Here is a 24,609-nt window from a genome sequence, read left to right on the forward strand (position 1 = left end):
AATCAGAGCCAACATCATTGAAGCTCCCGAATGGACGATACAACAGAACGGGCGACAGAGAAACAAATGCGAATCGCAAGTGTATGCGGTGTAAGCAGAATGTTTTGTTGTTTTTGCAATTTTGGAAGGCATTAGATGTAGGTAGAATATAAGAAAAAAGCAGTGGTATACAGGATCACTCCTTAGGATCGCTCCTTCCAGAAACAGACTCGGAACGCCAAATATGCATCACAAATCAAAACGGCTGTATGCATGCCACCCTATTATTGCCCCCCTTTTTCGTTCTGGTGCCGAGAAGCACTTATCAAATACTTCACTTTTTTTGTTTACCTCCCAATCCCCCGCTTCACCTCACGACGTCCCGAGAATCCGAGAATAAGCGTCCTCGACTTCGCCTGCCAGTTCCAGCAAGGAGACAATCACAATTTGGTGTGTCAGGTTTGGCAGACGGTCCCGGTGGAGGCCAATCCATTCCAGCGGCGGTGTCGCTTCGCCCATGTCGCGCAGCTGAGGCGTCTCGATAATGGCCGTCTCCAGTGGATTGTAGAAGTACTTGGACTGCGGCACGTTGACCTCGGCGGTGATCTTGGTTTGCGTGCCGTTCTGGTCGCTCGTCTTGTCGGCTGCCGCCCCGTCGCCACCGCCCCCCAAATCAGTCCCATCAGCGGCGCTGTCGGGTACACCTGTGACACGGATGGCAGCCAGAGGGATTTCGCGGCCGAATGTCTGCTCGAGCGTGCGGGAGTGGTTCGCCCACATGCCGCGGATGTAGCTGATGCGTGAGTAGTTCCAGCCAACCTCGACCTTGCCCTCAAAGGCAGACTTGAAGATGTAGTCGATCTGGCGCGACTCGGGCTGCTGCCAGGTCTGCATGCTGGCCTCGACGCGCGGCACCTTGAGAATCGTGCCTCCGCGTGAGCCGGTGGCGCTCAATACAACATCTTCGACCGACAGCTCGCCGATTGTTTTCGGCGGCCCATCGGGCGTCGTTGTTGTCGTCGGAATGTGTCGGACACCAGCCAAGCCGATGCGAAGCTGGCCGAGCGTCAGTCCGAGGTTGCTGTGGACACGGCCGTTGTCAACACTGGCCGTGAACCGCGCCTGAGCATTGAGTGCTTCCATTTTGAACACCTGGTGGTCGGCAAAGGTGTTGGGGTAGACGCCGAGGTTGACCGCCCGTAGCGTGACGACAACATCTGTATCCAGCGAGATGGGCGACTTGGCAAGGATTCTGTCATCGTCGTCACCACCGACAGGCTCGAGAGGCAGCCCGGCCGCATCCGCCGCGGACCCAATAGCCAGAGCAGTCGCCGTCTTCGCTGCACCGCTGAGTACTTTGCCGCCTGCGGCTTCAGATATCGTTTGTGCTGCACTGGCCGATGGCCGCCGGTTGGTGAACTTTTCAATCTCCCTCAGCGACGTCTCATAGTTGGCCTTGCGCTCCTGCACCAGCCGTAGGAAGGCTTGATACAGAGCAACACTCTGTGCAGCAGACGTCGTGGTGCCAAACACCTGAACAGCGTCGCCCTCAAACACAGCGACAAGACGGTCGCCGAGGCCCTGTCCCCGGCGTACATTATACATCATAAAGTCGAGTGAGCGGACGTCAGCAACAAGGAAGGCTTGGTAGTCAAATGACGCCTTGACTCGCAGTTGACTGAAGCTAATGGAGGCCTGAATCAGCGGTGTCTTGCTCAGCGCCTGTTCGCGCTGTGGCCATTCGATCGAGGTGCGCAGCCGGAAATCCTCGAGCGCCACGAACCCGCTCATGCGGCCCGTACTGTCGACACCGACACGGCGGAAGCCGAGACATAGATTCTGCTCCCAGTCCGAGGTCTTCTTGGACGACACCCAGAAATCCTCAATGGCAAAGACAGACTTTCCGAGCGCTTGGCCCAGGTCCACATTGATCTCCAGCGCCGCGATCAAGATGGAGGCCGTCCACGGGAATGCGGCCGTTGCTGCAACCTGTTGGTATCGCTGCACGAGGTGAACGGTCGGCTGCTGCTGTGACGAGGACGACGCTACCGATGCCGATGTTGTCTCACTGGCCAAGTTGGTGGTCACAATGGGTACACTGTCGCCCTTTTGAAGATCTCGCGGCGTCCAGATTTCGCGGAAGAGGAGGAAGTCTTGCACCTGCCGCACATTGATTGAGACCTTCATCGGACTGACTTTGAGCAGTGCGGACACGCCACTCACGCCGCTGACGTGTTTGCTGTTCATCAGGGACAGGACGATCGAGTCAACCTCGAAGTTGCCGGTTGACTCACGCGAGTAGACATGCTGCACTGACGCTTGCAGGCGGCTAATGTTGCCCGAGATAGCCACAAAGTTGCCGTGCTCGACGGTCCGAATTGTGTTTATCGTCAGGTAGACGTCGTCGAAGCTCGTTGTGGCGGCGACACGCGCTATAGGCTGGCAGCTGAGCGAGAACTGCTGCTTGTAGATGCGCAGGCCCAAGTTGAGCTTGAGGCGGCCAAGCATGGCGTTGGAGTTGGCTGCCGACATGAGAATGTTTTCCTCTGGCTTGGACTTTGTCATGGCGGTCGCAATCTCGGCTGCGTCTTGGTCGTCATCTTGCGCCAGTTTTGCCACCTGTCCAGAGTTGCTGACAACTTCCTTGATGCTTTGCGTCAGATCCATGACCAAAGGCACAACCGACGGGTAGATGACATTGCTGGATGGGTCGATCTTGACTTCGGCGTACAGCGAGGGGTCTCCCTTGCCACTATCTCGGTACTCCAGCTTCCACGCCAAGCCCGGCGAGCGGAGCGTTGTGCTTCCGCCTGCCTCGTCCGAGTTGAACTGTCCGTATTTCCCGCTAACGCCCGATCGGCGTGCGCGTGCTGTGCTGGCACCGGCACCAGTATTGTCTCTCCCGGACGCACCAAATGTTGTAGCCGCCGGGCCAAATAAATTGCCAGTTGGCGAGGCTTTCTTACCGCCAATGTACACCACCGCACCGGCGAAATCTACATCCACCAACAGCGACTCCAGTCTCTTGTTGCCGAGGATCGGTGGCTTCGCGGGCGACTCTGGAAGCTTAGATGGCGACGACGCGCCCGTCTTGGATCCTGTGGCGCCAGGAGAGCTTGTGGTGGGGTTCCAGCGCCGCGAGACCTGCTGTACATTCTTTATGGACAGCTGGATCGAATCCTTGAGGTGCGCTGCAGGCACGATAAATTCCGAGGTGAGGCGCAGATCCAGGGACTTGCCCACGGCCTGGAAAGCGAAACGGCGCGTCCGCGAGGTAGAAAAGTAGGCAACATTGAAGATGACCTCCGGCAGCAGTGCCGAGTTAGGCGAGCGAGCCTTTTTGTCTTGTGTCGGTGGCACCAGCTGCAGCTGTAGGTTCTCGATAGTCAAGCGCGCCGAGTTCTTGGTGCGCGTGCCCAGCTCAATGCGACCTAGAAGCAGCACGAGATCTTCCTTGGCCTCGTTCGGTGGTGCCGTTAGATAACGGGATTGTTTGGGTGAGAAGGTGGCAAGCGCACACAGCCAGTTGACCTGGATGTTCCGGATTTCAAAAGTGTACGCAATCGAGGACAAAAAGGACTTTATAATGTCAGGCTCCTCCTCCTCCTCGGGACCACCTTCGACCGGCTGCTGGTCGTTGATGACGATGCGCGGCTTCGATTGCCGCAGCTTGCGTAGGTATTCCATCTCGCGGGACGTGTCAAGGTCGTTAATCTTGTCGCCCATGTAGCCGAGAACATCGACGACGGTGGACACCGTGTCGGGCGAGAGGCTCACATCGAAGCCGTCGCTCTTAATGTCAAACGCACGCTTCTCTGTGCCGTCATCGCCCTGCTTGGACGTCGCTGTGATCAGGGCCGCAAAGACCATGCTGCCACAGGATGCCATCTGTCCTTCCGAGCCTTTAAGAATATCCAAGGCAATGCGGCGCAAATTGAGATAAATTTCCGGATAGGCCAGGACAGGGCCACCGTTTTCAAGCCGGTTCGTCACCTCAAGACGAATGCTGTCGAGGCAGAATGAGAGATGCGCCATGGGCTCCGTATCCGCCTTGAGCGATACATTGCCAAAGATTTCCAGGCCGGCAAACGTCGAGTGCACAGAGTACACTGTGGGCTTGACTTTGGTCTTGGCCGGTGCCACAGGGAGTGCCTGCGATGGTCCGGGTGCGGCAGCTACGGGTGGCTGGCTGCTGAAGATCTCCTTAAAATGCCGCTGGATCACCTTTAATTGCTGCTGCATGTCGGCAACGGTGCTGGCTATTTCCGGTCGATTCAGGGCAGACAGCAGGCTGTACACGGCAGCGGCGTCCAGCTGCACCAGCTCCAGTGACGAAAACACAGAGATGGTCTGCTCATGCTCGCCGATGCGCGTGGAGATGCGTCCGTTCGTCGGCGGGATCTGCAAAACTGAAATACTGCGCGCAGAATTGTTCGTGTTCGACGTCACTTGCATATCGTGCGCGTTCTCCTTGACGTCAAAATCAAAGATAATCTCCTTGCCAAAGTTTGCCGCCACAGCGACTCGCGCAACAACACCAGAGATCTTGTACGTCAGCGAGCGCAGCAGCGGTACACTGATGCTATATTGCTCGAGGAACAGGGCTACTTTGAAGCTGAAGGACGACAGACGCTCAGCAATCTTTCCGTTCCCGTCGTCCTTCGTGGTCTTCTGCACAGCTGTGGACGACGCAGGCGCGGATGCTGTCGGCTTGTCGGGCTCCAGGGGGAACAGCTCGCCAAACTGGTAAAGCTGCGCCACCTCGTCTCGAACAAGCAGGTCGAGCGTCTCGAGCAGCGCAAGCGGGTCCTGCTTGATGGCGAAAGAGAAGTTTTGACTGCTGGCCGTGGCCTTGATGGTGTGCTCGTAGCGGTTCTTGGTCGTCTCCATGCAGTGCGCCACAAATACGCCCGGCCGTTGCAGCTGCGACGAGGTGACGAGCTCCGAGTGGCTCTTGGCGCGCGACGTGATGGTATCGCAGCTCGTGATAAAGTTGGTGTCGATGATGCGGTTGGCACTGCGACGGACAAGCAGGGACGACTTCATGCCCTCGCTGGCCATGCGTACGTTAAGGTTGATCGTGTCCAGAACCAGCAAGCCATGATCCATGGCGAACACGACGTGAAGCGCGTTCTGTTGGGGAACGGCGCCAGCACCACCGGGTACGGGTTTGACAGGTAAAGGCTTCGCGCCGCCTTTGCTTACCATGTCGTCTTTCGCGGGCTCGGTAACGGCCTTGCTCGCAGCGCCGGCTTCCTCGTCAGCCGCTGCCTTTTCGGACAACCGCCGCTTGTACAGGCGGATGACATCTTGTGCGAGCTCACAGATTTCCCAGTTGAGCCGGACGGCGGAGTCCGAGCAGAAAATGTTGAGTATCGACGTCACATCGGTTCCTATACCACCTGCGCCCGCCGGCGCAACACCTCCTGTTTTCGCCTTGGGCGGCACATTGTTGGCAACCGCTTCGCCGTTCTCGAATCGGACCGTGAGGTCAAAAAAGGTAATTTCGTTTTGCTTCGGCCCGGGGTCCAGAAGAAGCTGTAGCTTCCGGACGCGCACGACGCTCATAAAAGCCAGGATAGGCCGCTTCTCGGCCGCCTTCTTGTACATATCCACCTTGAGAGAGCCAAACAGCTCCTGCAAGAACAGAGACTGCGTCAGATCGCCGAGGTCCCAGCCGCGCCAGTACTCGAGCTTCGTGATTACCTCGCGTACGGTACCGCCCGGAGGCGCGACCACAAACTGCGCCTGGACGGGTTCGACGATTGGTAGTAGTGGAGCCTGACCAAGACACTCACGCATGAGCTGCTCCCTGGGCTCCTTCTTCATCAGGAACCATACCTGGCGCAGACGCATAGCGAGTTTCCAAGAGTCAAAAGTGCGCAGGTGCTCGTGGGCTGAGCGCAAGATAGCCGAGGGTCGGACGAGGAATCCAGGGTCGGTGACGCCGATACCCGCAGAAATCAAACGCTGAGCCAGGTGCGGGCGTATGCGGCTGTTGTAGGAGAGCGGCCTGGCAAAAGACTCGGACAGGTCCTCGATGAGAACGCCAGTGCGGTGGATCAGTGAGGCAATGTACTCGATCTTCTCGGAGCTAAGCTGGGCCTCGACGGCACCAATATCGGCGTCGAGGTAGGCCAGGTCTTTGGTTCCCATGGACACGAGGACGTTCTCGACGCTGGCGACAAAAGCGGCCTGGGGTGTAGAAATAGCGGCGAGACGCTCGGACGCGGACAGCTCGACAGCGCCCAGGCGCAGCTGGAAGGAGTTGTGCATCTGGCTCTCTTCTGGCCGCATGGCGTCGCGCCAGGTAGTCTTGGCACGCGACATAAAGGTGATGTTGGACACAGAGACATCGTACTGGTCCTGCTCATCGCGAGCAGCAGAACCAACAGCACCTGGATTGGGGGACGAGGTGGCGTTGAGGAAGCGCAAGTTGGCGCGCGGGAGTTGGACGACAATGTCCTGGACTTTGCCCTTCATCTTACGCTGCTTGCCCGCGGTGATGATGCCGTCCATGGCGCTCATCTGGACAGCATCCAAGATGTCGTCGGGCTCTTGCGGCAACAGTGCGGAGATGAGGGCGGCAATGTGTTTCGCGGACGTAGGGTTGAAGAAGGCGCTGATTCCGTCGTGGACGCGGATGAGTGTACTCGCGTGCACCTTGTCGTCGCTGAGGATCTCCGGATCGACGTCATCAAGACCAAAATCGGCGGGGGACATGCCATCGCCCACGCTGCCGGCACTGCCTGCACCTTCGCCATTCAAAAACCCATTTTCGGTCCCTGATGTCTCATCTCCACCACCACTCCCACCACCACCACTGCTACTGCTGGAATATTTTGCATCGCATTGGGCGGCGACTTCCGAGACGTCCGGTCTAACGTCTTCTAGGGGAAAATAAGGAGCAATGTATTTACTCGAAAACGCTACTGTCTTGTGGTTAGGGTCATGCTGCTCGCGGCGCGACGACGAGGCCGTCTCGTGCTCGGCTGGGGGGCTGTAGAACCCAGAGAAGTGAGTGGAGGACGACCCATTGCGAGTGTAAGAACGCCGCTGATGCTCTCCTGGTGTCTCGATGGACGTTTCTGGCAGAGCATCGCGGTGCGTGTGTGCCGAACTGCGCGGCCGGTAAACACTGCCCTGGCTGCTCGTGGTCGAAGCCGTTGCGGACAAAAACGAACGCTGCGATTGCTGGCGGCGCAGGCGCCGCTTGGATGCAAGAGAAGTGCCTCGGGACGACAGTGAGATGCCGTCGAGCTCGAGGTCCTTGGCCGTGACCGGCTGCGGGATGAACGGCACGGGCTGTGCGGGCGGGTCGACTGGGTCAGGAACAAAGGCCGGGTCGAAGTACTGGGGCAGGAGCAAAAACGAGGTGCGCTGGGTGCGCTGGTCCTCGCGACGGATGAGCGCCTGCTGCAGCGTGCGCTCGTTGGTGAAATCAAACTTGCGGCCGACAATGGCAATGCTCAAGCTCGTCTTGACAAACGCGTCGGTCTCGACGGGCGCCTGGGGCCGCGACTTGTGGCGGATGGCGGATTCAGAGTTGACGCAGGAGACTTGAAGGTCCGGAATGGAAATGTCTGCGCGCTTGGAGTAGTGCTGGCGCGCCCAGTCGTTGTAGTTGACGTCGACGCCGTTCTCGAGCGACAGGAGGAAGGCGGCTTCCTCGACGTGCAGCCAGATGTTGACGGACTGGATGTAGACGCGCAAAAAGGTAATGTCGTACATGACGAGGGTGTGGTACGGCACGAGGGCGTTTTCGTCGTCGTCAAACGTAAAGCCAAAGGCCTTGCCGCCGCCCGCCAGTGCCGTCAGGAAATCGGTTGTGCACTCGCCCATGACGGCGCCGACAGACAGGTCCCAGTTGCACTGGTAGGTGGGCTCCGTAGGAGGCAGACCAAAGAGGCGATTGCCGTAGACGTGCAGGCCGTCGACAAACAGTTGGGTGTTGGACAAGGATGCTGGGTCGCGGTCCGCGCGGCTGTTGCTGCTGTCACCATCCTTGTTGCGGCCATCGTCGCCGCCAGAGGCGTCCGTACCGAGCGAGAGGCTGAGGGGTGCCAGAACAACGTCGACGTCCATGTAGTAGTTTGTAAACCGCAGGTCGGCGTCGAGGCCCGCGGAGTCGATTTGGACGTGGCGCGCGGCCGAGTAGATGTTGGCCGGCAGCAGAAGCGTGGGATCGTCGGCGTGCACGCTCAGAATGACGTCGAGGTCGTTGGAGACCTTGTGGGGCGGGCGGCTGGCAATCTCGGCGTCCGGGTCGGTCTCCTTGAGACGGAGGTTGTCCTGGTACTCCTCGAGGGTCGTAAAGTGGACATCATCGCCAAAATAGTTGTCCTTGAGCTTGATAAAATAGCGGACCATGAAGCCGTAGGCAGTAAACGAGGGCCGCTGGCCGGCAATGTTGAGCACCAAGGTGTCGGTGAGGTTGGGCGCGGTGGCCGCGTGGTATTGGTACTTGCCGTCGACACGCAGCATGCTGAGGCGGCCGACCTGCTTGTCGCGGACAAACATGGACTGGGTGTTCCAGGGCGGGGCGTGCAGCTCGACGGTGGCCGCGTCGGTGCGCACGTCAAAAGGGATGGCGTTGTCGGGCGGGCGGAACTGGTCGAGCGGGACGCACACGGAGGCCTCGAGCAGCGCGCTGGTCAGGACGATGAAGGTGTTGTCGTCCATGCTGGTGGGGTTGTTGATGATGTTGGCGTCGTTGACATTCAGATACATCTTGACGTTGGGGAGGGCGAGATCGATGTAGTACTGGAAGGGCGTAAACACAAGGTACTCGGCGGGCGGGCCGGTGCCCCAATCGTCGATCAAGTCGGTGAGCAGGTAGACGTGGTCGCGCAGCAGAAAAAGCTCGAGGTCGTTGCTGGTGATGTGGAAGCGCCACTGGCGCAGGGCGTTCCACTTGAGGGGGGTGGACAGGTCGCAGGCGATGCGCAGAGCGCCGGACCGCCACAGAGCTTCTTGGTTGACGCTGCTCGAGATCTCGACACGGGGCAGGTCGAGATCGAGCGTCGCTCGGAACCCTGTGGCCGTTGCGAGCATATCCATAGAATAAGAGATGGTGGCGTTGCTGGCGATCTTGATGTCGAGCCAGCCGTAGGGCCGCTGGCCCGAGGCAGAGGGCGCGGGCTCGGATTTCTTATACCGGGACCGGTTCTTGCGCTTATCGCGGGCGGAGCGAAACTTGGTGGCCATATCCTTGCCTTTGAAGCGCCAGTTTTTGGACGCCTCGCGGGTGGGGACGCGCAGTGTGACCTCGTCGTCGAGCTCGACATAGACCTTGAACTGTGTGGGCAGACGCACGGCGCCGACGGGCAGGCGGCGCGCGGGCGTGGCGTCCTTGCTGAGGCCGGGAAAGAAGACGCGCTGCAGCTCGGCGCGCTTGCGGTCAGCCCAGGGCCCGTAGTTGACGGAGCCGCCGCGGATGGAGAGAGATAGGCCCCAGGCGGGCGACGGCTCGTTGCCGTTGACGTCTAGAACGTTCAGAGAGGGCGGCCTTTCAGAGCGCTTTGCACGGCCGGCGTCGTCGCCGGGCGGCAGTCCTGCAATAGCACCGGCCGTGACTTTGCCGGCCGAGTCCCAGTAGAGCGTCAAGAACGCCTCCGGACTCTCGAGGATCGGGTTGAGCATAGCATACTCGGAGGCCGTCCACCGCGTCTTTTCGTCGCCGCCCGGGCCGTCAAGATACCGGGACAAGCCCTGCCAGTGGACAGAGCCGGGTAAGCGAACAGACGTCGCCGTGGCCGGCGGATCACGAGGATCAGCCGAAGTAAACGATTCGACGGAGCTGCGGAAGTAGGGCAGCAGGTTGCGCAGCTGGCTGTAGGCGGAGCGGCGGTAGTGCCGGAAGAACGAGCGCGGCGGCAGGGGCCCGGTGTCGTCGGCGATCTGGCGTTCACGCACGGCTCGGGTCGTCTGGTCCTCACGGTAGTCGTCGTTGTCGCGGATCTCGACAACGGGCTTCTGGAATTGCAGCCGGAAGATCTGGCGATACGGATCAGGGGTCTCGGTGTGCTGGGCGTCGATCTCACCGGACAGGACCTGGGTCTTGACGATGAGGATGCCCGAAGTGTTCTCGTTGCCCATCACAACAGCCGCTTTGTCACACGTGAAGTGGATAGGGAAGAGTTGGAGGAAAGCCGGCAATGCCTCATTGTTGCTGTCGGCCGCGTCGGCCGCCCTTCGCTGCTCGGCCTCCGATGCGCCAGCCGCGTTCCCATCGCCGTGTCCACCGTCCTCGGACGACGACGACGCCGACATAGAGTCAGCGCGGCCAGGTGGACGCTTGCCACTGCTGTCGCCGGTCCTGCTCTTCATGGCTTCGACAAAGGCCGTCACCTTGTTGCCCAGTCCCAGTCGCTCGCCGTCGTCGCCGTGGCTGTTGTTGTTTCGCCGTTTTCGTAGTTTATGTAGCAATTCATCGCTGTGCCGGGGTTGGTTGGGGTTGATTTCCTCGTACTTTTCGCTTGCATTGCATTCATCGCTGTGCTTGTTGCCGTCGTTCTCATCCGGGTAGTCATTCATTCCCGTCAAGCCGGCCACAATGCTGTCGTACGCGGCGCTGCGGTTGTACACGTACCACTCGAGGCCGGCCAGCGACACGCTCATGCGACAGGGGATCTTGGATTTGGTCTTCTGGTGCACCTTGCCCTCGTTTGGGTCACTGGGATCCTCCGAGGCGGCAGGGCCCTTGCCGGTCTGTCGTCGCCGCTTGCCCAGGTTAATGTGTCGCACCCGCCGCAGCCAGTAGGCCCAGGTAAGATGCCCGTTCTGGATGAGGATCGTCTCGTTCTTGCCGTGGTACCGCAGCCCAACAAAGAAGATGCGGCCACCCAGCAGCGAGAACTGCACGGCCTGTACGTCAATGTAGATGCCATAGCGGTGCCATGTCCACGTGCGCAAGGCCCACGAGACAATCGACGCGAATAGGCGGTTGAAGTAGAGGAGGAAGAAGAGGGCCAAGAATGTCGCGACGATGATGTAGGCCAGGAAGACACCGCTGAACCGGGTACCATTGGCCTTGAAGGCACTTCCGGCAAAGGCCACAGCGCGGACATCGACGCTGGGATCGAGGTCACCGTGGAGGCCCATCATGTCAGGACCCCCTTGGGAGGCTATGACTTGGGGCTTCAAATCTATGCCAGTCGTGACCTCGCTGCTTCGACACGCAGCTTAAACGCCATCACGGGGTGGCCAGCTGCTCATTGTCCGTCGGGTGAGGGCGGTGGGTGTCGTCGGGTCGTTGGTTCGCTTGTGCGAGAGTGTTGTTTGTGTACGATGCGTCGAGAGCACGTGGAATTCCGCGGGCAACCGTGCAGCCTTGGTCCTTCTTGGTCGGGAGCTTTTATCGGTGATAGCGCGCTGCAATAAGGCTGTGTCGCGATTTAGGGGAAGGAGCAGGCTAATGCACCTGCCGAGCTGTCCATCCCGAAGTTTAGGGGCGTCTCCACAATTCAGCCTGCGATGTGTTTCCGTCGTTCGTGTCCAGTTTGGCATTCCACGTTTGGGAGGAACGATGAACGATCAGGACATAAGACTGGCAAGGCTTTATGTATAGTCTCTGAAGCCGACGGCGTTGTATTAACGGCGGGTTGCGTTTCTTGCTTTGAGAGACGTATGCAAAAATTTGGTAAGCTCTTATTTTTATGTGTATATATATTCATTAAAAAAATGTTTAAAAAAAAAAAAATAGTACATCTATTTAACCAAAGAAACCCTCCCAACCAAAACAATAAAAAACGCAGACTCTCCGTTATATCAAATACAACACTTCTCTCTCAGTACCAAGCTCGATAAATGACAAGGCAACGTATAATTTCTGGATTCCGGATCTGTGGCCGCGACCTCCAGATAAAAAGAGCTGTCAATTGCTGTAGACCTGTTAGCGCTTAGACATAGCTTCCAAGTGTGCCCAAAACGCCTATCACGCCTCCCCGATAAGGCCTTATCAGCATGACCTAGCCTAACCGCGCTAATGCACCAACAAATTACAGCGCAACACACCACCATGCAAGAGCTAGAGTCCTGACGTCGTCATTACGGCTTGCCAAAACGGAAGGACGACATTACGCAAGCCAGGCTTCCACATCTCGACCGTCAACCCACCACATCGCCATCCGACGTGCTCCGGAGCTCGACCTCCCGCGCTCCGCCTGCCCTGCTCCTGTCTCCGACGATGCATGTCGCCGCGTAGACTTGTGCTAAAGCGACCCAGCCGGTGGCCCAGCACGCTTTGTCGGCCCCCTTTCGCCGGTTTCAATTTTCGACTTCATTGTCCCGAAACGCGTCTGATCCGCGATCCGATCGCATCGCCACTGACGGCGACACACCCCAGCATCTTCCATTCTGTACTTGTTCGGCACCGCGCCATTTCCCATACTCAAAATGGTCGGAGGAACGGGCCAGAAGCTGGCCGAGACGACGGTGATCTTGGCCGGTGCCGCGTCTTTGGCCGCGACGCTGATGTCGATCGTGTATGTAACTGGCTTCCGTATGTCGTGATGTTGGCCCCTCGACTGTCTGCTAATCACTGAATTCGTTCCGCAGGTCCATATGGCTTCAGCTGTACGTGTCTATGCTATCGTCACTTACGTCCTTGCGCTGGCTGTCCTGACACTTTTAGGAAAAACTACCGCAAACCGCTCCTGCAGCGATATGTCGTCCGTATTCTTTTGATGTACGAAACTGCCAAATACCCGAACGTCTGCATAGCAGCATGCCTATGGTCGCCCATACTGACTCTGACAGGGTCCCCATCTACTCCATATCGTCCTTTTCTAGCATGATATCGACCACCGCCGCCCAATTCCTCGACCCCATCCGTGACATCTACGAGGTTTGTTTTTCGGCTGCTCCCCATGGCCAATGTGCAACGTCTTTGCTACCACAACTTCTAACATTACCAGGCCTTCACCATCTATACATTCTTCCAGCTCCTTATCAACTATCTCGGCGGCGAGCGCTCGCTCATCATAATGACCCATGGCCGTGAACCCATCTCCCACCTGTGGCCCTTGAACCACGTTCTCCCTCCCGTCGACATCTCTGACCCCCACTCCTTTCTCGGCATCAAGCGCGGCATCCTGCAGTATGCCTGGCTCAAACCTCTCCTGGGCATCGCCGCCATCGTCATGAAGGCCACTGGTACCTACCAGGAGGGCTACATTGGTCTCAACTCGGGCTATTTCTGGAGCGGTATCATCTACAACCTCAGCGTCACCGTCAGCCTGTACTCGCTGGGTCTCTTCTGGGTCTGCATGAACAAGGACCTGACGCCCTTCCGACCTGTGCCCAAGTTTCTGTGTGTCAAGCTCATCATCTTTGCCTCGTACTGGCAGGGCTTTTTGCTTTCCATCCTCGTGTTCCTGGGCGCCCTGCCGGACAACGTCGAGGGCTACACGCCCGACAACCTGGCCGCGGCTATCCAGGACGCCCTGATCTGTATCGAGATGCCTGGTTTTGCCGTGGCCCACTGGTACGCCTTCTCGTGGCAGGACTACGCCGACGACACCGTGTCGGCGGCCCGGCTGCCTGTCAAGTACGCCGTGCGGGACGCGTTTGGTATCCGCGACCTCATTGAAGACTCCAAGCTCACGTTCCGCGGCGACAACTATGCTTACCGTGACTTTGACTCCAACGACAAGATCATGGCCCATGCTGACTCGCGCTCGCGTGTCGCCCGCCTCAAGGCGGGTATGCGCTACGAACGTGGCGGCAAGGGCAAGTACTGGATCCCCAGCCCCAACAAGACGAACAATTCCAACGAACCTGACCCGTACACGCCGTTACTGGGTGGAAACAATAGCGACGGCAGCAGTGGCGGGAAGAACGGCAGCGGCCACGGCAACGGCCACGGCAACGGCAACGGCAACGGCAACGGTGACTATGGAAATGGCAATGCCGGCCCGAGCAGGAGCAACTCGCATTCGCAGACAACCGACGACTATTTTGGCGAGCTGGCGCTCGATGAGGACATGGAGGAGCTGTACGGCAAAGCTCGCAAGCTGGAGTACGGCGATTGGAACTATCCCGTCGTCCCGGCCAACGTCCCGTCCCGGGCTGCCCGGTGGCGAACTACAGCCTTGGGCGGTACCTACGAGCCGGTTCCCGGCTACTACTCGCCTGTGTCCCCCGTGACGCCCGATCTGAGCGGCGGCCCGCGACGAAGCGGCACCAACGCCAGTGGTGGTGCCAGTGGTGGTGCCAGTGGTGGTGGAAGCGACCGAGAACCTGGCCCCGACAACAGAGGAGACGCGACCCCGGCAGCGCCAGAGGCTATTGTCGTGTCCAAAAAGAAGAAGGGCAAGGGGAAGCAGAAGCAGTCTGGTGCGCAGCCAACGGCCGACAAGACGTCGGACAAATCGTCGGACAAGACAGCAAGAAAGACCAAGAGCGACCCTGACGTGGTGGCGAAGCCGACGCTAAACACCAGCAGAAGCACAGAAACGGCCCCGGCGGCGCCCCTCTCACCAAAGGGAGATGACGGCTTGGCGGACAGTCAGGGCCCGGCCAACGACCAGAGTGCCGCCAGCGACGACAACGAGTCGCTGCGGCTGTGGCGGCGGAATGACGACGAGGACGACAACGCCAGCCCCGTGCTCGAGACGACAACGCCGACCTACAATCTGGAAGGCGATGAGTTTCGGAATGTCTGGGGCGCCGGTCAGCCGGGGCAATAGGCATGCAAAGCGAGGCGAACGTAGGTCGTTCTTCCGTTCTGGAACCTAGGCTTCCAATGTTTTGCATTTGATTTTTTATGCGCGTATATGGCGAGCGACGTTTTACCATTCTTCGTTTCGATCTGTAGTGATACCTAGTCATCGCCCGTCGTTGAGAGCGCCGAATGTGTTCAGACTCATGTATTGTGTTTGTTCTCAATTTGTTGGTCATTATAAACTATCTATAATTACGTGCAAAATGCACATTATCAAGTACGTTTCGTCGTTTGTTTGCCCTTGTATATACGTAGAATAGAAACGTTCTGCGCGCAGCTAATGATGCCCACCGTATTGCTTTGCCCTCATTGTCAACACAACACGCCCAGCAAGCACATCAACATTGATACCACGAAACGCGTCGACGACGACACGAACGCGTCTTTCAATACGTCCCCCCTCCTTTTGAGCCCCTCCGAACGGGATGGACGAGGGGTGGGTGAGCAGGGGCCTCTTCTCTTTTCTACCCAAGTACGACGACATATTACTCCGTAGATTGCAGAGCTACGACGCACTGCGACCCAAAAGCAAGACGGACAACCAAAGTGCCATAAACCGGGAAAATGCCATGGAAGATTGTCCGAGATAGATGGACGAGAGGTCAGTGCTGGCGGGTGTGTTGGCCAAGGAGGACACAGACAATATGTCGACTGGCGTCGTTCGTCCTTGGGCCAAGGGACGCAGACCAAGAGGCATTCAGTGACGCCGCTCTCTTGACTCTCCTGGTGAGGCCCCTGTTGAACCGCATCGCCCGTCCCTTTCCTTCCCGCGGGCTGGCCCAACGGCCCCCCTACAGCTTCCTACAAATAGAGGATCGCCTGTTTTGTTTGCTCATGCGGAAAATCGAAACACATATGTTTTGTAAACGACTCGCTCTGTATCAAGGGGAACTGCGGCGTATGGAGTACGAAGTATGCTCGTCGTTCAAAACAGCATCATTGCCTGTTCTTGCTACACCTCTAAGCGCCAGCACCTGGATTGGGGGTCCCCTGGGCCGTCTTTTGGCTTCTTCTCATGACATTGCGCCTCCCTTGACACTGTCATATTTTCGGTGTATTTTTAGGTGCACCGATCCTCGACATATGTGAATGGAAATATCTAAAGGGGTGAATTAGAGAACCGACAATCGCAGTGGGCGCACGGTCTTTTTCAAAAATGTGTGATCAAATGCGCAGTAGGCGGGCTAGGAGACATGAGTTTAGTCACAGTCGCATTGTGAACACGCTGTCTATTTTGAGTATTTTGTTGGACAAAACGAAATATCGAAGTAACAAAAATAACGATATGTTTCCTTCTTGGCAGTGGGCTGTAGGTCTGAATGACCAGTTGGAGGGAAAAGGTCAGCAAGGGTAATTAAAATGGGCACAGAAAAAGGAACTTTTCGACGCTGTTGGATGCGACAGGCGGGATGTAATACGTGACATTCAATTTACCAAGTAACAGTAGACAGGCTGGGAGACTGCCAACTTGGCTTGGCAAAGGGAGTAACATTTCCATGTCATCCTGCGACAAAGTTTACCACTGCCCATGATGGACGGCGTACGATGTACAGAGCACGATGTACAGAGTGCGACATATATCGGCGTTGTATTTCTGACATTCTTCTATGCGTTGATGTCATTCTTCGTATGTCGTATTGAGCAAGGCATTCTTTCATGTCTTCAGACGAACGCATCACGAAATATACGAGAGAAATCTCGCTTTTGGGACCTTGGGGCTGCAGTCAGCAGCAATCCTGCAAGAGGAACGAAATTAACATCCTTCAGCAAAATGTGCGCTGGATCTTGTGAGTTTTGCCTTCTCCTATTCCATTCTCATCAGATTTGCCTTGACTCCTACCTCCTGCCTCCTGTCTCCTGCCTTTCAAAATTTGTGTCTTTGCTGTTTCACAATCTGTACGTTTTGGGATACAAAGGCGCACATCAGTGGAACATACTATTTGCGGGACCTTGCTCGACTATGGGGCGCGAGTGGTACTACATGGTGCCGTGCAAGAACCAGAGAAGAACGGGGAAGACGAGGACAAGGATTACAGGGAAACAAGGAAAACGCAGCAAAATCTCGAGGAATGGATTCATGTTGACAAAAGAGCAAACAGCTGACGGGAGGTGATATAGTTTGGGATGACCAGACGGAAAACTTACAAAATCAACAAGAATTGACGCTGACGCAGATTTTTAAACCCGGATAGCAATGAACTGTCAGAGGTCGATAGTGATGGACATGAAATCGGACCAACGAGGCGATGATGGGAGGGTCTGAGTGGACAAGACGGGGGCGGTGGCCGTGGCAGTCTTCAAAATACCGAGTTAAACGGGGAATTACAACGTTACTGACATTGGTAACGATTAACTGGGTCGCTTCGCGCCTCTCTATTTGCTTTCTTTTTCATCAGCGAGACTCCCGGGACATTATGTTGTCGAAATATGCACTGGGTTGTTCGTCTGCTGTTTGCTGAGGTCCGCGATACGATGCTTGCTCTTTGAAATTGTGATGTGATTCCGAGGTCCTTTGCTATACGACGTTATATTATTGTTTTTTGTCTTTCCTGGAGCAGCGGCGCAGTGGTTGATCCTGTAGACTATATTGACAGCATGCTATCGCTGCGTACTGTGGGAATGTGAAATTGGCTTACCGGGCATATACAAGGCAATCTATATCCACACATATGACCAGTCCGATGGGGCCGTTGTCCTTATGTCGTCACCAGACGCGACGTGCACTGAGCTCTACGGCACCTCGCGTCTGGCAGTGGGCAATGGTTCGTTTGCAAGTCGGCTTACATGACATTGCCATGAGGCCTGTTGGAAAGATGCATACGCTTTTGTGTCGCACGGTGAGACTGGTGTTGACGCTGTGTACTATATCTCGTATGCCGTATTACACTCTCAGAGTCTCTGTGCAAATGCTCGGCGTCCACAACGGCCGTTGACAGCCAACCAGGGCCTGCTTTGACAATGCCGTCGAGACTGCCATTTCGTCGCGCTGCCCTGTCTCACTGATTTGATGTTAACATCGAACAGTTATTGTGCAGTCCGAATCGTTCTCGCCCACTGGTGAGACCATCGCCACCAGCGTCTGCGGCTGCCATTAGCAATTGTCCTCCAGATGTCAATGCATGTCTCACCTGTCGTTCGGTGCTAAGCCCATCCAGACCCTTTGTTGGTGGGCCTTTTCGTGTTGTCTCGCGTGCCCGGCATTCCTTATCAAGGCAACGAATCTGGGATGTCGAGTATTTTCATGTCTTGCATTTCAATATATTTCGCATTGGTACCGCAGCAGAGCCGGGCAATTCAACCCATCAGGAGATCCAGCCATCCGTCATATCATCCAGGCCATTGACGAAATGCACCAGCTGCCGTGCTTTCTGGTCTTGGGGCATTCCTGCCGCTCATATGCATGCGACGCTGCCCTGCAGCAATGGATACTATGCCGCTGTTGTTGCAGACTTTTGTTGACATTCAACGTCTCGTTCTTTGTTTTGATTTGGTGATCTCCTCACAACGGACAATTTGCTGCCGCGCACGCCAATGGCTCGCATTGCTTAGCAGGACGAGCAAGCTCGCCTGCTCGCCTTGCCGCTTGTCCCTGATGTTGTTTGTTTTCCTGCGTGTGCTTCGCTTGGGGCCGCGGAGCGTCATATGCAAGCCAAACGGGATGAAAAACAGGGCGATGCTGCACCTGCACCTCGCTTGCGATGCGCATTGCTCCTGCGCAGCCTTTCGCCTCTATTTTGAGCCTTATGAGACACGCTCTTTCCTTTTTGAACATTTTTGCCCGTTTGTGTCTCTTGCTCCTTCCTTCGTCCAAGAAAAGGCTTTGGCATATCTGGATGCACTTTCCCGTAACTACCAGCCCGTTTTTTGTCGTCAAGGGAAAGAGCTGTCTTGTCATACCTGCCTTTGTCCTGTTTATCCTTGTATCTTGTATATATGTGCCTCCTCGTGCTTGCCTTGTCTGCTTTCCGTGCTTCGTGACGCTCTTTCCCTGCCGTGCGCTCCTGCCTCCCAGAGCCTTTTCCCTCGAACCACGGCCAGGCCACTTTACGGTACGGACACTGGTGCCCTCTATCGCGCCTGCCTCGCACCGGGACGCGACAACGACCGAACATACTGGAGGCATCGGAAACAATACTGGCATCATTGCCTTGGCGCCGACGGTCCTTCCGTCTGGTGACGTTCCCCGTTTCGTCTATCCTGTTCCAGCCGCGCCTTCCTTCGACGTACGTTTCGGAGCTCCTCGCCATTTGGCACATGCAAATTCCCCTTCATCGCCCACGACACTTTCCCACGATAACCTCACCATCATTTCGTATCAGAACCAACAGCACAAGCTAAACACGCCAACCACGGCACCCAGCCACGGCACACTACCAACAGCACCCGCCTTCAGTTGGCTCACACACCTGAACATCAACAGATAGAACAGAAAACTGACAAACCCGTCGTACCTGCATCTCCATCGCGTACCCCTGCTTCCTCATTTCCGCCATCGCCACCGTTACAAGCGTCCTAGCGTCGTGGGCCGAGTCCATGGTCAAACTGACTGGCTGTTTTGCCCTCTGGCCAGACGTTGCAAGACTTGTGAGACTCCCCTGCACACCACCTTCTCTTTTTCCTTCTTCCCCTGTCCAGGTTCCTGCTCGGGGCACGGATACATCTTCCCCACCACTGGACATTGGGAAGTCAAGGACCTCTGGGTTGTCATCAACACTACCCAGCTTACAGACGCTAGCAACAGGCCGTTCGTGAACCTTCACCCGCGGTGGGAGCGCTACGGCGTCCTGTCCACGCTTGACCCCTGGCCTAATCCACACCAGCCCACTTCCTAGCGCGCCAAAAACATAAAAAGGCGTAAAAACGCAAAAGCACAGGCCGGGCGCAGGGAGGGAAAAAGACTGAGAACAGGAAGGAGAAAGGAGAGCGAACGGCCAGTAAAGACCGCGTCTTGGAGGTCCAAGTCGCCAAACACCGCCAAAACAATACAAAGAAGCCTTGACAGTGGAGGAGATCAGAAACCGGCGAGCCTAGCCCACACTGCCGGCCGGTCGACTAAAAAAGAAACACAGGGGGGTCGAAAAGAAAGAAACAAAGAGAGGACAAATCGAGGGTGAGGCAAAGAGAGAGGAACGGGAAGGACAAGGGGTGATCCCCTGTCTGTCACCTGTGTTTTTTTGGGGACTGTGGGCTGTGTGGAAGACACATCCGATTCAACGGGGACGGGACGCGCCCCATACTGGGGAAGTTCCTGGGAAAAAACTGCTTTACCGTGGAGATTCGTCCTAGTCTTGGCTGTTCTTTTCGCTCTGTCATTCTGCCACTTTACTTTCTTCCGGATGTTTCACTCCTACGGTCGTTTGATTTTTTTTTTTGAGTTTGATTTTTGAGTTTGTTTGTTTGTCTGTTTATATTGTACTTGTACGACATATTCGGCGCGTGGTCCTTGTGTGATTACAAAACCTGGGAACCTGGAACCTGGAACCTGGAACCTGGAACCTGGCTTACACGACTCTGGATCGACGACACGCAAGTAAACGACGTGCGGCGACCCGACGCGGCGACTCAAACCCGCTCCACGACTCCAGAAACAACGAAACCTTTTCAGACAACAACGGTGAAAAAGGGCCACACCGTGGCAGAATCGAGCGCAACGCCTCCACCTCGAGCCCTGGAGACCACGACGGCGATACAGTAGCCTCCTCATTCGCGCCATGTCTGAGGCGGTGCCGAACAATATGACCGTGACCACAGATGAGGCATCAACAAATGCTTCTACGGTCACGACGCTCGAAGCCTTGCAAAAGCAGTCCAGCAACACACGCCGCATGCGACCACCAGTCGTCCTCCACGAAGCAGCCGGTGCCGACGAGCCCCGAGTACCCCTTCGCAGCGGGCCGCGCGAAGGTGGGCTGCGCGCCACCAACCCTGAGAAGCTCGCCCACAGAGAGTCGCGCTTGGGCCTGCGCGGTCTGTTTTCAAGACACAAGTCCTCCGGCCAGGACGTGCGTGCCTCCATCGTCGACTTTAGCAGCTGGCCTTATTTTCATACGCCAAGGTCCGAATCGGCACTGTCAAAGAATCCGCACGCTGCATCGTCGTCGCTGTCCGTTGTGCCACAGGAGCCCGAACCGAAGACGGATCTTCCGGTCGCGCCCACGCCTGACCGCTCTACCCCGACACCGACTCTCCCTGGTCAGCAGGCTCCTGTGACCGCCACACAGCCTACCGAGTCGGCAGTGCCATTAATAGGAACACCGAGCACCACCAAGGCCAAGAAGCCTGCTGTCCCGTTGCGCAGCCGGACGCCAATATCCTCGTCACGCGCCGTTCGGGGCTCACTCGCTACCTGGGATCCGCCGCCACTGTTCCAAGCATACCCCCAGGCCATCAAGCATGCCCAGTTGCCAATATGTACCACATCTATCGAGGTCCTCATGCGCCTGCAGGGGAGCGTCGCTGGCGGCGACGGGGCCGCACGTGAGGCTGACTCACCGGAAGATGGGGTTGAGAAGCTCGCGGAGAAAGCAAAAAGACGACACCGTCGCAACACCTCGGGCTCTTCCATGAAGCTCGACTGGGTGACCAAGATCTACGTTCTCGTCACCTCGGGCTATCTTTTGCAATACTCCGCCGAGGGCTCCTTTGACCGCCTACCGGAAAAGATCCTGCCCATCAGCCGCGACTCGGCCGCGTTTGCAAGCGACCTGATCCCGGGACGCCACTGGGTCTTGCGTGTTAGCTCGTCCATGGACGTCGACGGGTCACAGACAAACGACTCCCGCTCTCTATTTTCCCGCTTGCCCTTCCGCGCCGCCGAGCGTCGGCAAGCCACTACCTTCCTCTTGGTATTTGAGAGTGCCGAGGAGATGGAGAGCTGGATTAGCATCCTGCGCCGCGAGATCGAACAGCTGGGCGGCAAGAAGCATCTTTCCGAGACGGGCAAGCCCAAGGCCGAGAACGGCGTCGTCGACCCACGATTCCAGGTCAACCACCGGACGCTGGTTGTGCGTGACCCGGAGCGCTTTTCGCGGATCCTCAGCCCAAGTGACGTGGCACATATCCCCCGCCACACGCCAAGAGAGGGAAACCAACATCAACACCTCGAGGCGCCTTCGCCCGCGGCTACTATGTCACCCCCCGACCGCGACCCTCTGAGCGACGACATGTCGACGACCAACAGCGTCTACTCGCAGGATGGACGCCAGCTCGAGAGTTTGCGGGACAGCGCTGGCAACCGGTTTTCGTACATATCGTCTGGCCAGCGTACGATTGTGACATCCGATAGCTCGTCGCCGCCATGCTCGCCTGTCCGGAACAGCTTCACCAGCAACCACAACGCCCAGACTGACGAGCAACAAGGCACGACGGTCACATCCACACCATCGCCCCCACCACCTCCACCAACACAACCACAACCGGCTCCCGAAAGCCCAGACGCTCGGCCAGCGGTTCGGTTACGGACCAACGCTGCAGCCATCCTCGAACGTAGGCAATCAATGCAGGTCATGACCTCGAGCCAACGCGTGGCGGACATTCATATGCTGCCGACGCAGCTGCCGCCGCCGCAGCCACCGCCGACAGAGGCCCTACCCCGTTTGCCGACTTCTACGTTCTCCATGTCAAAACCTCTTCCTCCACCAGTTCCACTGCGGCGCGAGACGAACTTTAGTCTCTTTGACGCCGCGGCAACCATCCCCAACTTCAGCGTCCCGCATTCGGCATCGAAGCGCTACTCGGCCGTCATGAAAACTTCCGCAGCACCCGGCATGCCCCCGACACAGGACCTGCTTGCACAGCCTGTGCCTGAGTCTACGCTGGCTGCGACATTTTCTGCCTTCCCGCTGCCACCTCGCGAGGCCCCGCCGCGACTACAGCAATCCGCATTCGGCCCGCCAAGTACCAGGAACAGTCGACGGCGGCTGCCCCCGCCGTCCCTGGCCTTCTCACGACCGCTGTCCATTGTCGCGGATCACGCATCGCCGAGTACAACATCGCCGCCGCTGGCTGGGGAGGTTGTTGTTTCCAATGCGGCACTGGACGACAACAACCCAAGCAGCCCTGGTTACGGGTCCGATGTGCCCGACACGCCTGCCCTCTTTGATGCCTGGAAGAGCCCAGAGCCCGTGTTTGCAGAGCAACCCTCCTCACCAACCCGGCCGGTGTCTCGGCGACGCAGTGGATCGTACTCGTCGCTTTCGCGAAACAGCAACAAGCCAGGCAGCAGCGGCAGCGACAATAGCTATGCCACGGCATCGGAGGTCCCAGTCCGCAACAGCCCCCGCAGACACTTCAGCATGCTCGCGCTGCGCTCGGTCTCTGACTCGGCGTCGGAGCGTATTGAGCCACGGACCGTCGTCGTGCCCCAGCGTGCCTCGATGATTCTGCCCTTGTCCAAGTACAATGCACTGTCGCCAGAGCTGCCAGAGGACGATCCGAGAGATAACTGGACGGCACCGCCACTGGCACCGCCTCCGTCACAGCCCCTTCCCCAACCCCCGTCGCGGCCGCAGTCGCGTGGACAGTCGCAGTCGCGGACAAGCTCTCTGACTCGCCTGCAAAGCCGCTCGCCTGCACGTCCAAGGTCCTCGCATGGCAGCAACGGCAACCGTGGCAGCAGTGACTTTTCTTTCCCGCTGCCTCCTGGCAACAAACGGGCGAGCATGTTTGTTCAGCCGAGTACTGGTGTCGGAGGAAGCATCGCCGATGGTCGTCAAACGTCGCGGCCGCTGTCGCTCTATCATGCCACTGCGATGTCGCGGGCTGGCGGCAGTGTCGACACGGGCCGCGGCCGCACCTCGATCAAGCCCGAGCCTCTGGCGACGCTGGCGGTAACTGATGCATCGAACGGGTCGCTCGCGCCACCGGTCATGCACGCACGTGCCCGCTCCACATCTTCCAATGGCGCACTGTACCGCCGCAGCCCGCCGCAACTGGCCGACGGACCACCGCCCGCGCCGCCACCATCTTGCGCGCTCCCGCCCCTGCCTGTAAAGGCGCCCGAACCGGATCCTCGGCGGCGAATTCTGCCGGTCTGATCAGTGTGCTCGCGCCAGAGTACAACACACGCGCACGCTCTTCGGCCACATGGCTTGTGTCATTCACTTTTTCTCTCATGTTCTGTCTTTTTTTTCTCTCCCTTTTACCTCTTCTCTTTCCTATGTCCTTCTCTTTTCTATCTTCCGCCCTTCCAGTCAACTGGTCACCTTCCAGTCTTTTATATTTCCTTTGTCATCTAAAGGCGCGGTGCACATAAACCGAAAGACTTTGGGTTTCACGGAGTCTATTGCTGGGTGTATTGCTTTTGCTGCGCTGTATTATTATTTTTCTTTCCAGTCAGCAGACGACTGTATTATAAGGCTGGGAGCGAACGGCACAATTTTGCCTTTGTGGACGAATCATGCGGCCAACGAACAATCTACATGTTGAATGTAAACAGCACCATTGCCACATTGTGAATGATAATGACAATGCCGACGTCACGACAGCGTTACCGTACGCGTTGTGGTGTTGCGGCGGGCGAATCAGCGATAATAGGGGAAGGCATACGAGGATCTCACCTGTAGCAAAGTGTGTGCAATTTTGCCCCACTTTAAATAGGGAATAGTCAACACAGAAGCACACAGAAAATGGGCCACAAGATTCAGGTACCGGTGCGCCAAATTTTGCTGCAGCGGTACCGCACGACCTGAAAAGTTTGCCCCACACTGCCTGGCAGTGGCCAAAAAATTCGACGCAAAAGGCAAGAGAAATTCACACACTTTCTAGAAAAAAAGGCCCCACGCAAATCACAACCACAATCCTCACCATCACGACCTACTATCACAACCCACCCGCCCACGACTGCGATTGCGATCCGGACGCCTGTTATCGAAATACACCTGTATTGAAGAATACGCACACCACAC

At 57.2% G+C, this 24,609-nt stretch overlaps 3 protein-coding genes across 3 annotated transcripts; 2 read left to right on the forward strand and 1 right to left on the reverse strand.

The window, feature by feature from the left end:
- Positions 1-351: 351 nt before the first annotated feature.
- On the reverse strand, positions 352-11,082 carry SPBR_00001 (fermentation associated protein; the record flags this gene model as incomplete). The annotated part of the gene is made up of 1 exon (XM_040758322.1): positions 352-11,082. The coding sequence occupies one exon, from the start codon at positions 11,080-11,082 to the stop codon at positions 352-354; it is 10,731 nt and encodes a 3,576-aa protein (XP_040618194.1).
- Positions 11,083-12,375: 1,293 nt separating this feature from the next.
- SPBR_00275 (uncharacterized protein) lies at positions 12,376-14,669 on the forward strand (the record flags this gene model as incomplete). The annotated part of the gene is made up of 5 exons (XM_040758594.1): positions 12,376-12,464; positions 12,538-12,555; positions 12,614-12,667; positions 12,739-12,826; positions 12,924-14,669. 5 exons carry the CDS (start codon positions 12,376-12,378, stop codon positions 14,667-14,669), a joined length of 1,995 nt encoding a protein of 664 aa, XP_040618195.1.
- A 5,746-nt stretch (positions 14,670-20,415) lies between these two features.
- SPBR_00115 (peptidase family m20 m25 m40 protein) lies at positions 20,416-23,739 on the forward strand (the record flags this gene model as incomplete). Its single annotated transcript, XM_040758435.1, has 1 exon — positions 20,416-23,739. The coding sequence occupies one exon, from the start codon at positions 20,416-20,418 to the stop codon at positions 23,737-23,739; it is 3,324 nt and encodes a 1,107-aa protein (XP_040618196.1).
- Positions 23,740-24,609: the final 870 nt, after the last annotated feature.

Source organism: Sporothrix brasiliensis (assembly GCF_000820605.1).
Source record: "Sporothrix brasiliensis 5110 chromosome Unknown Cont19, whole genome shotgun sequence".
Lineage (NCBI taxonomy): Eukaryota > Fungi > Ascomycota > Sordariomycetes > Ophiostomatales > Ophiostomataceae > Sporothrix > Sporothrix brasiliensis.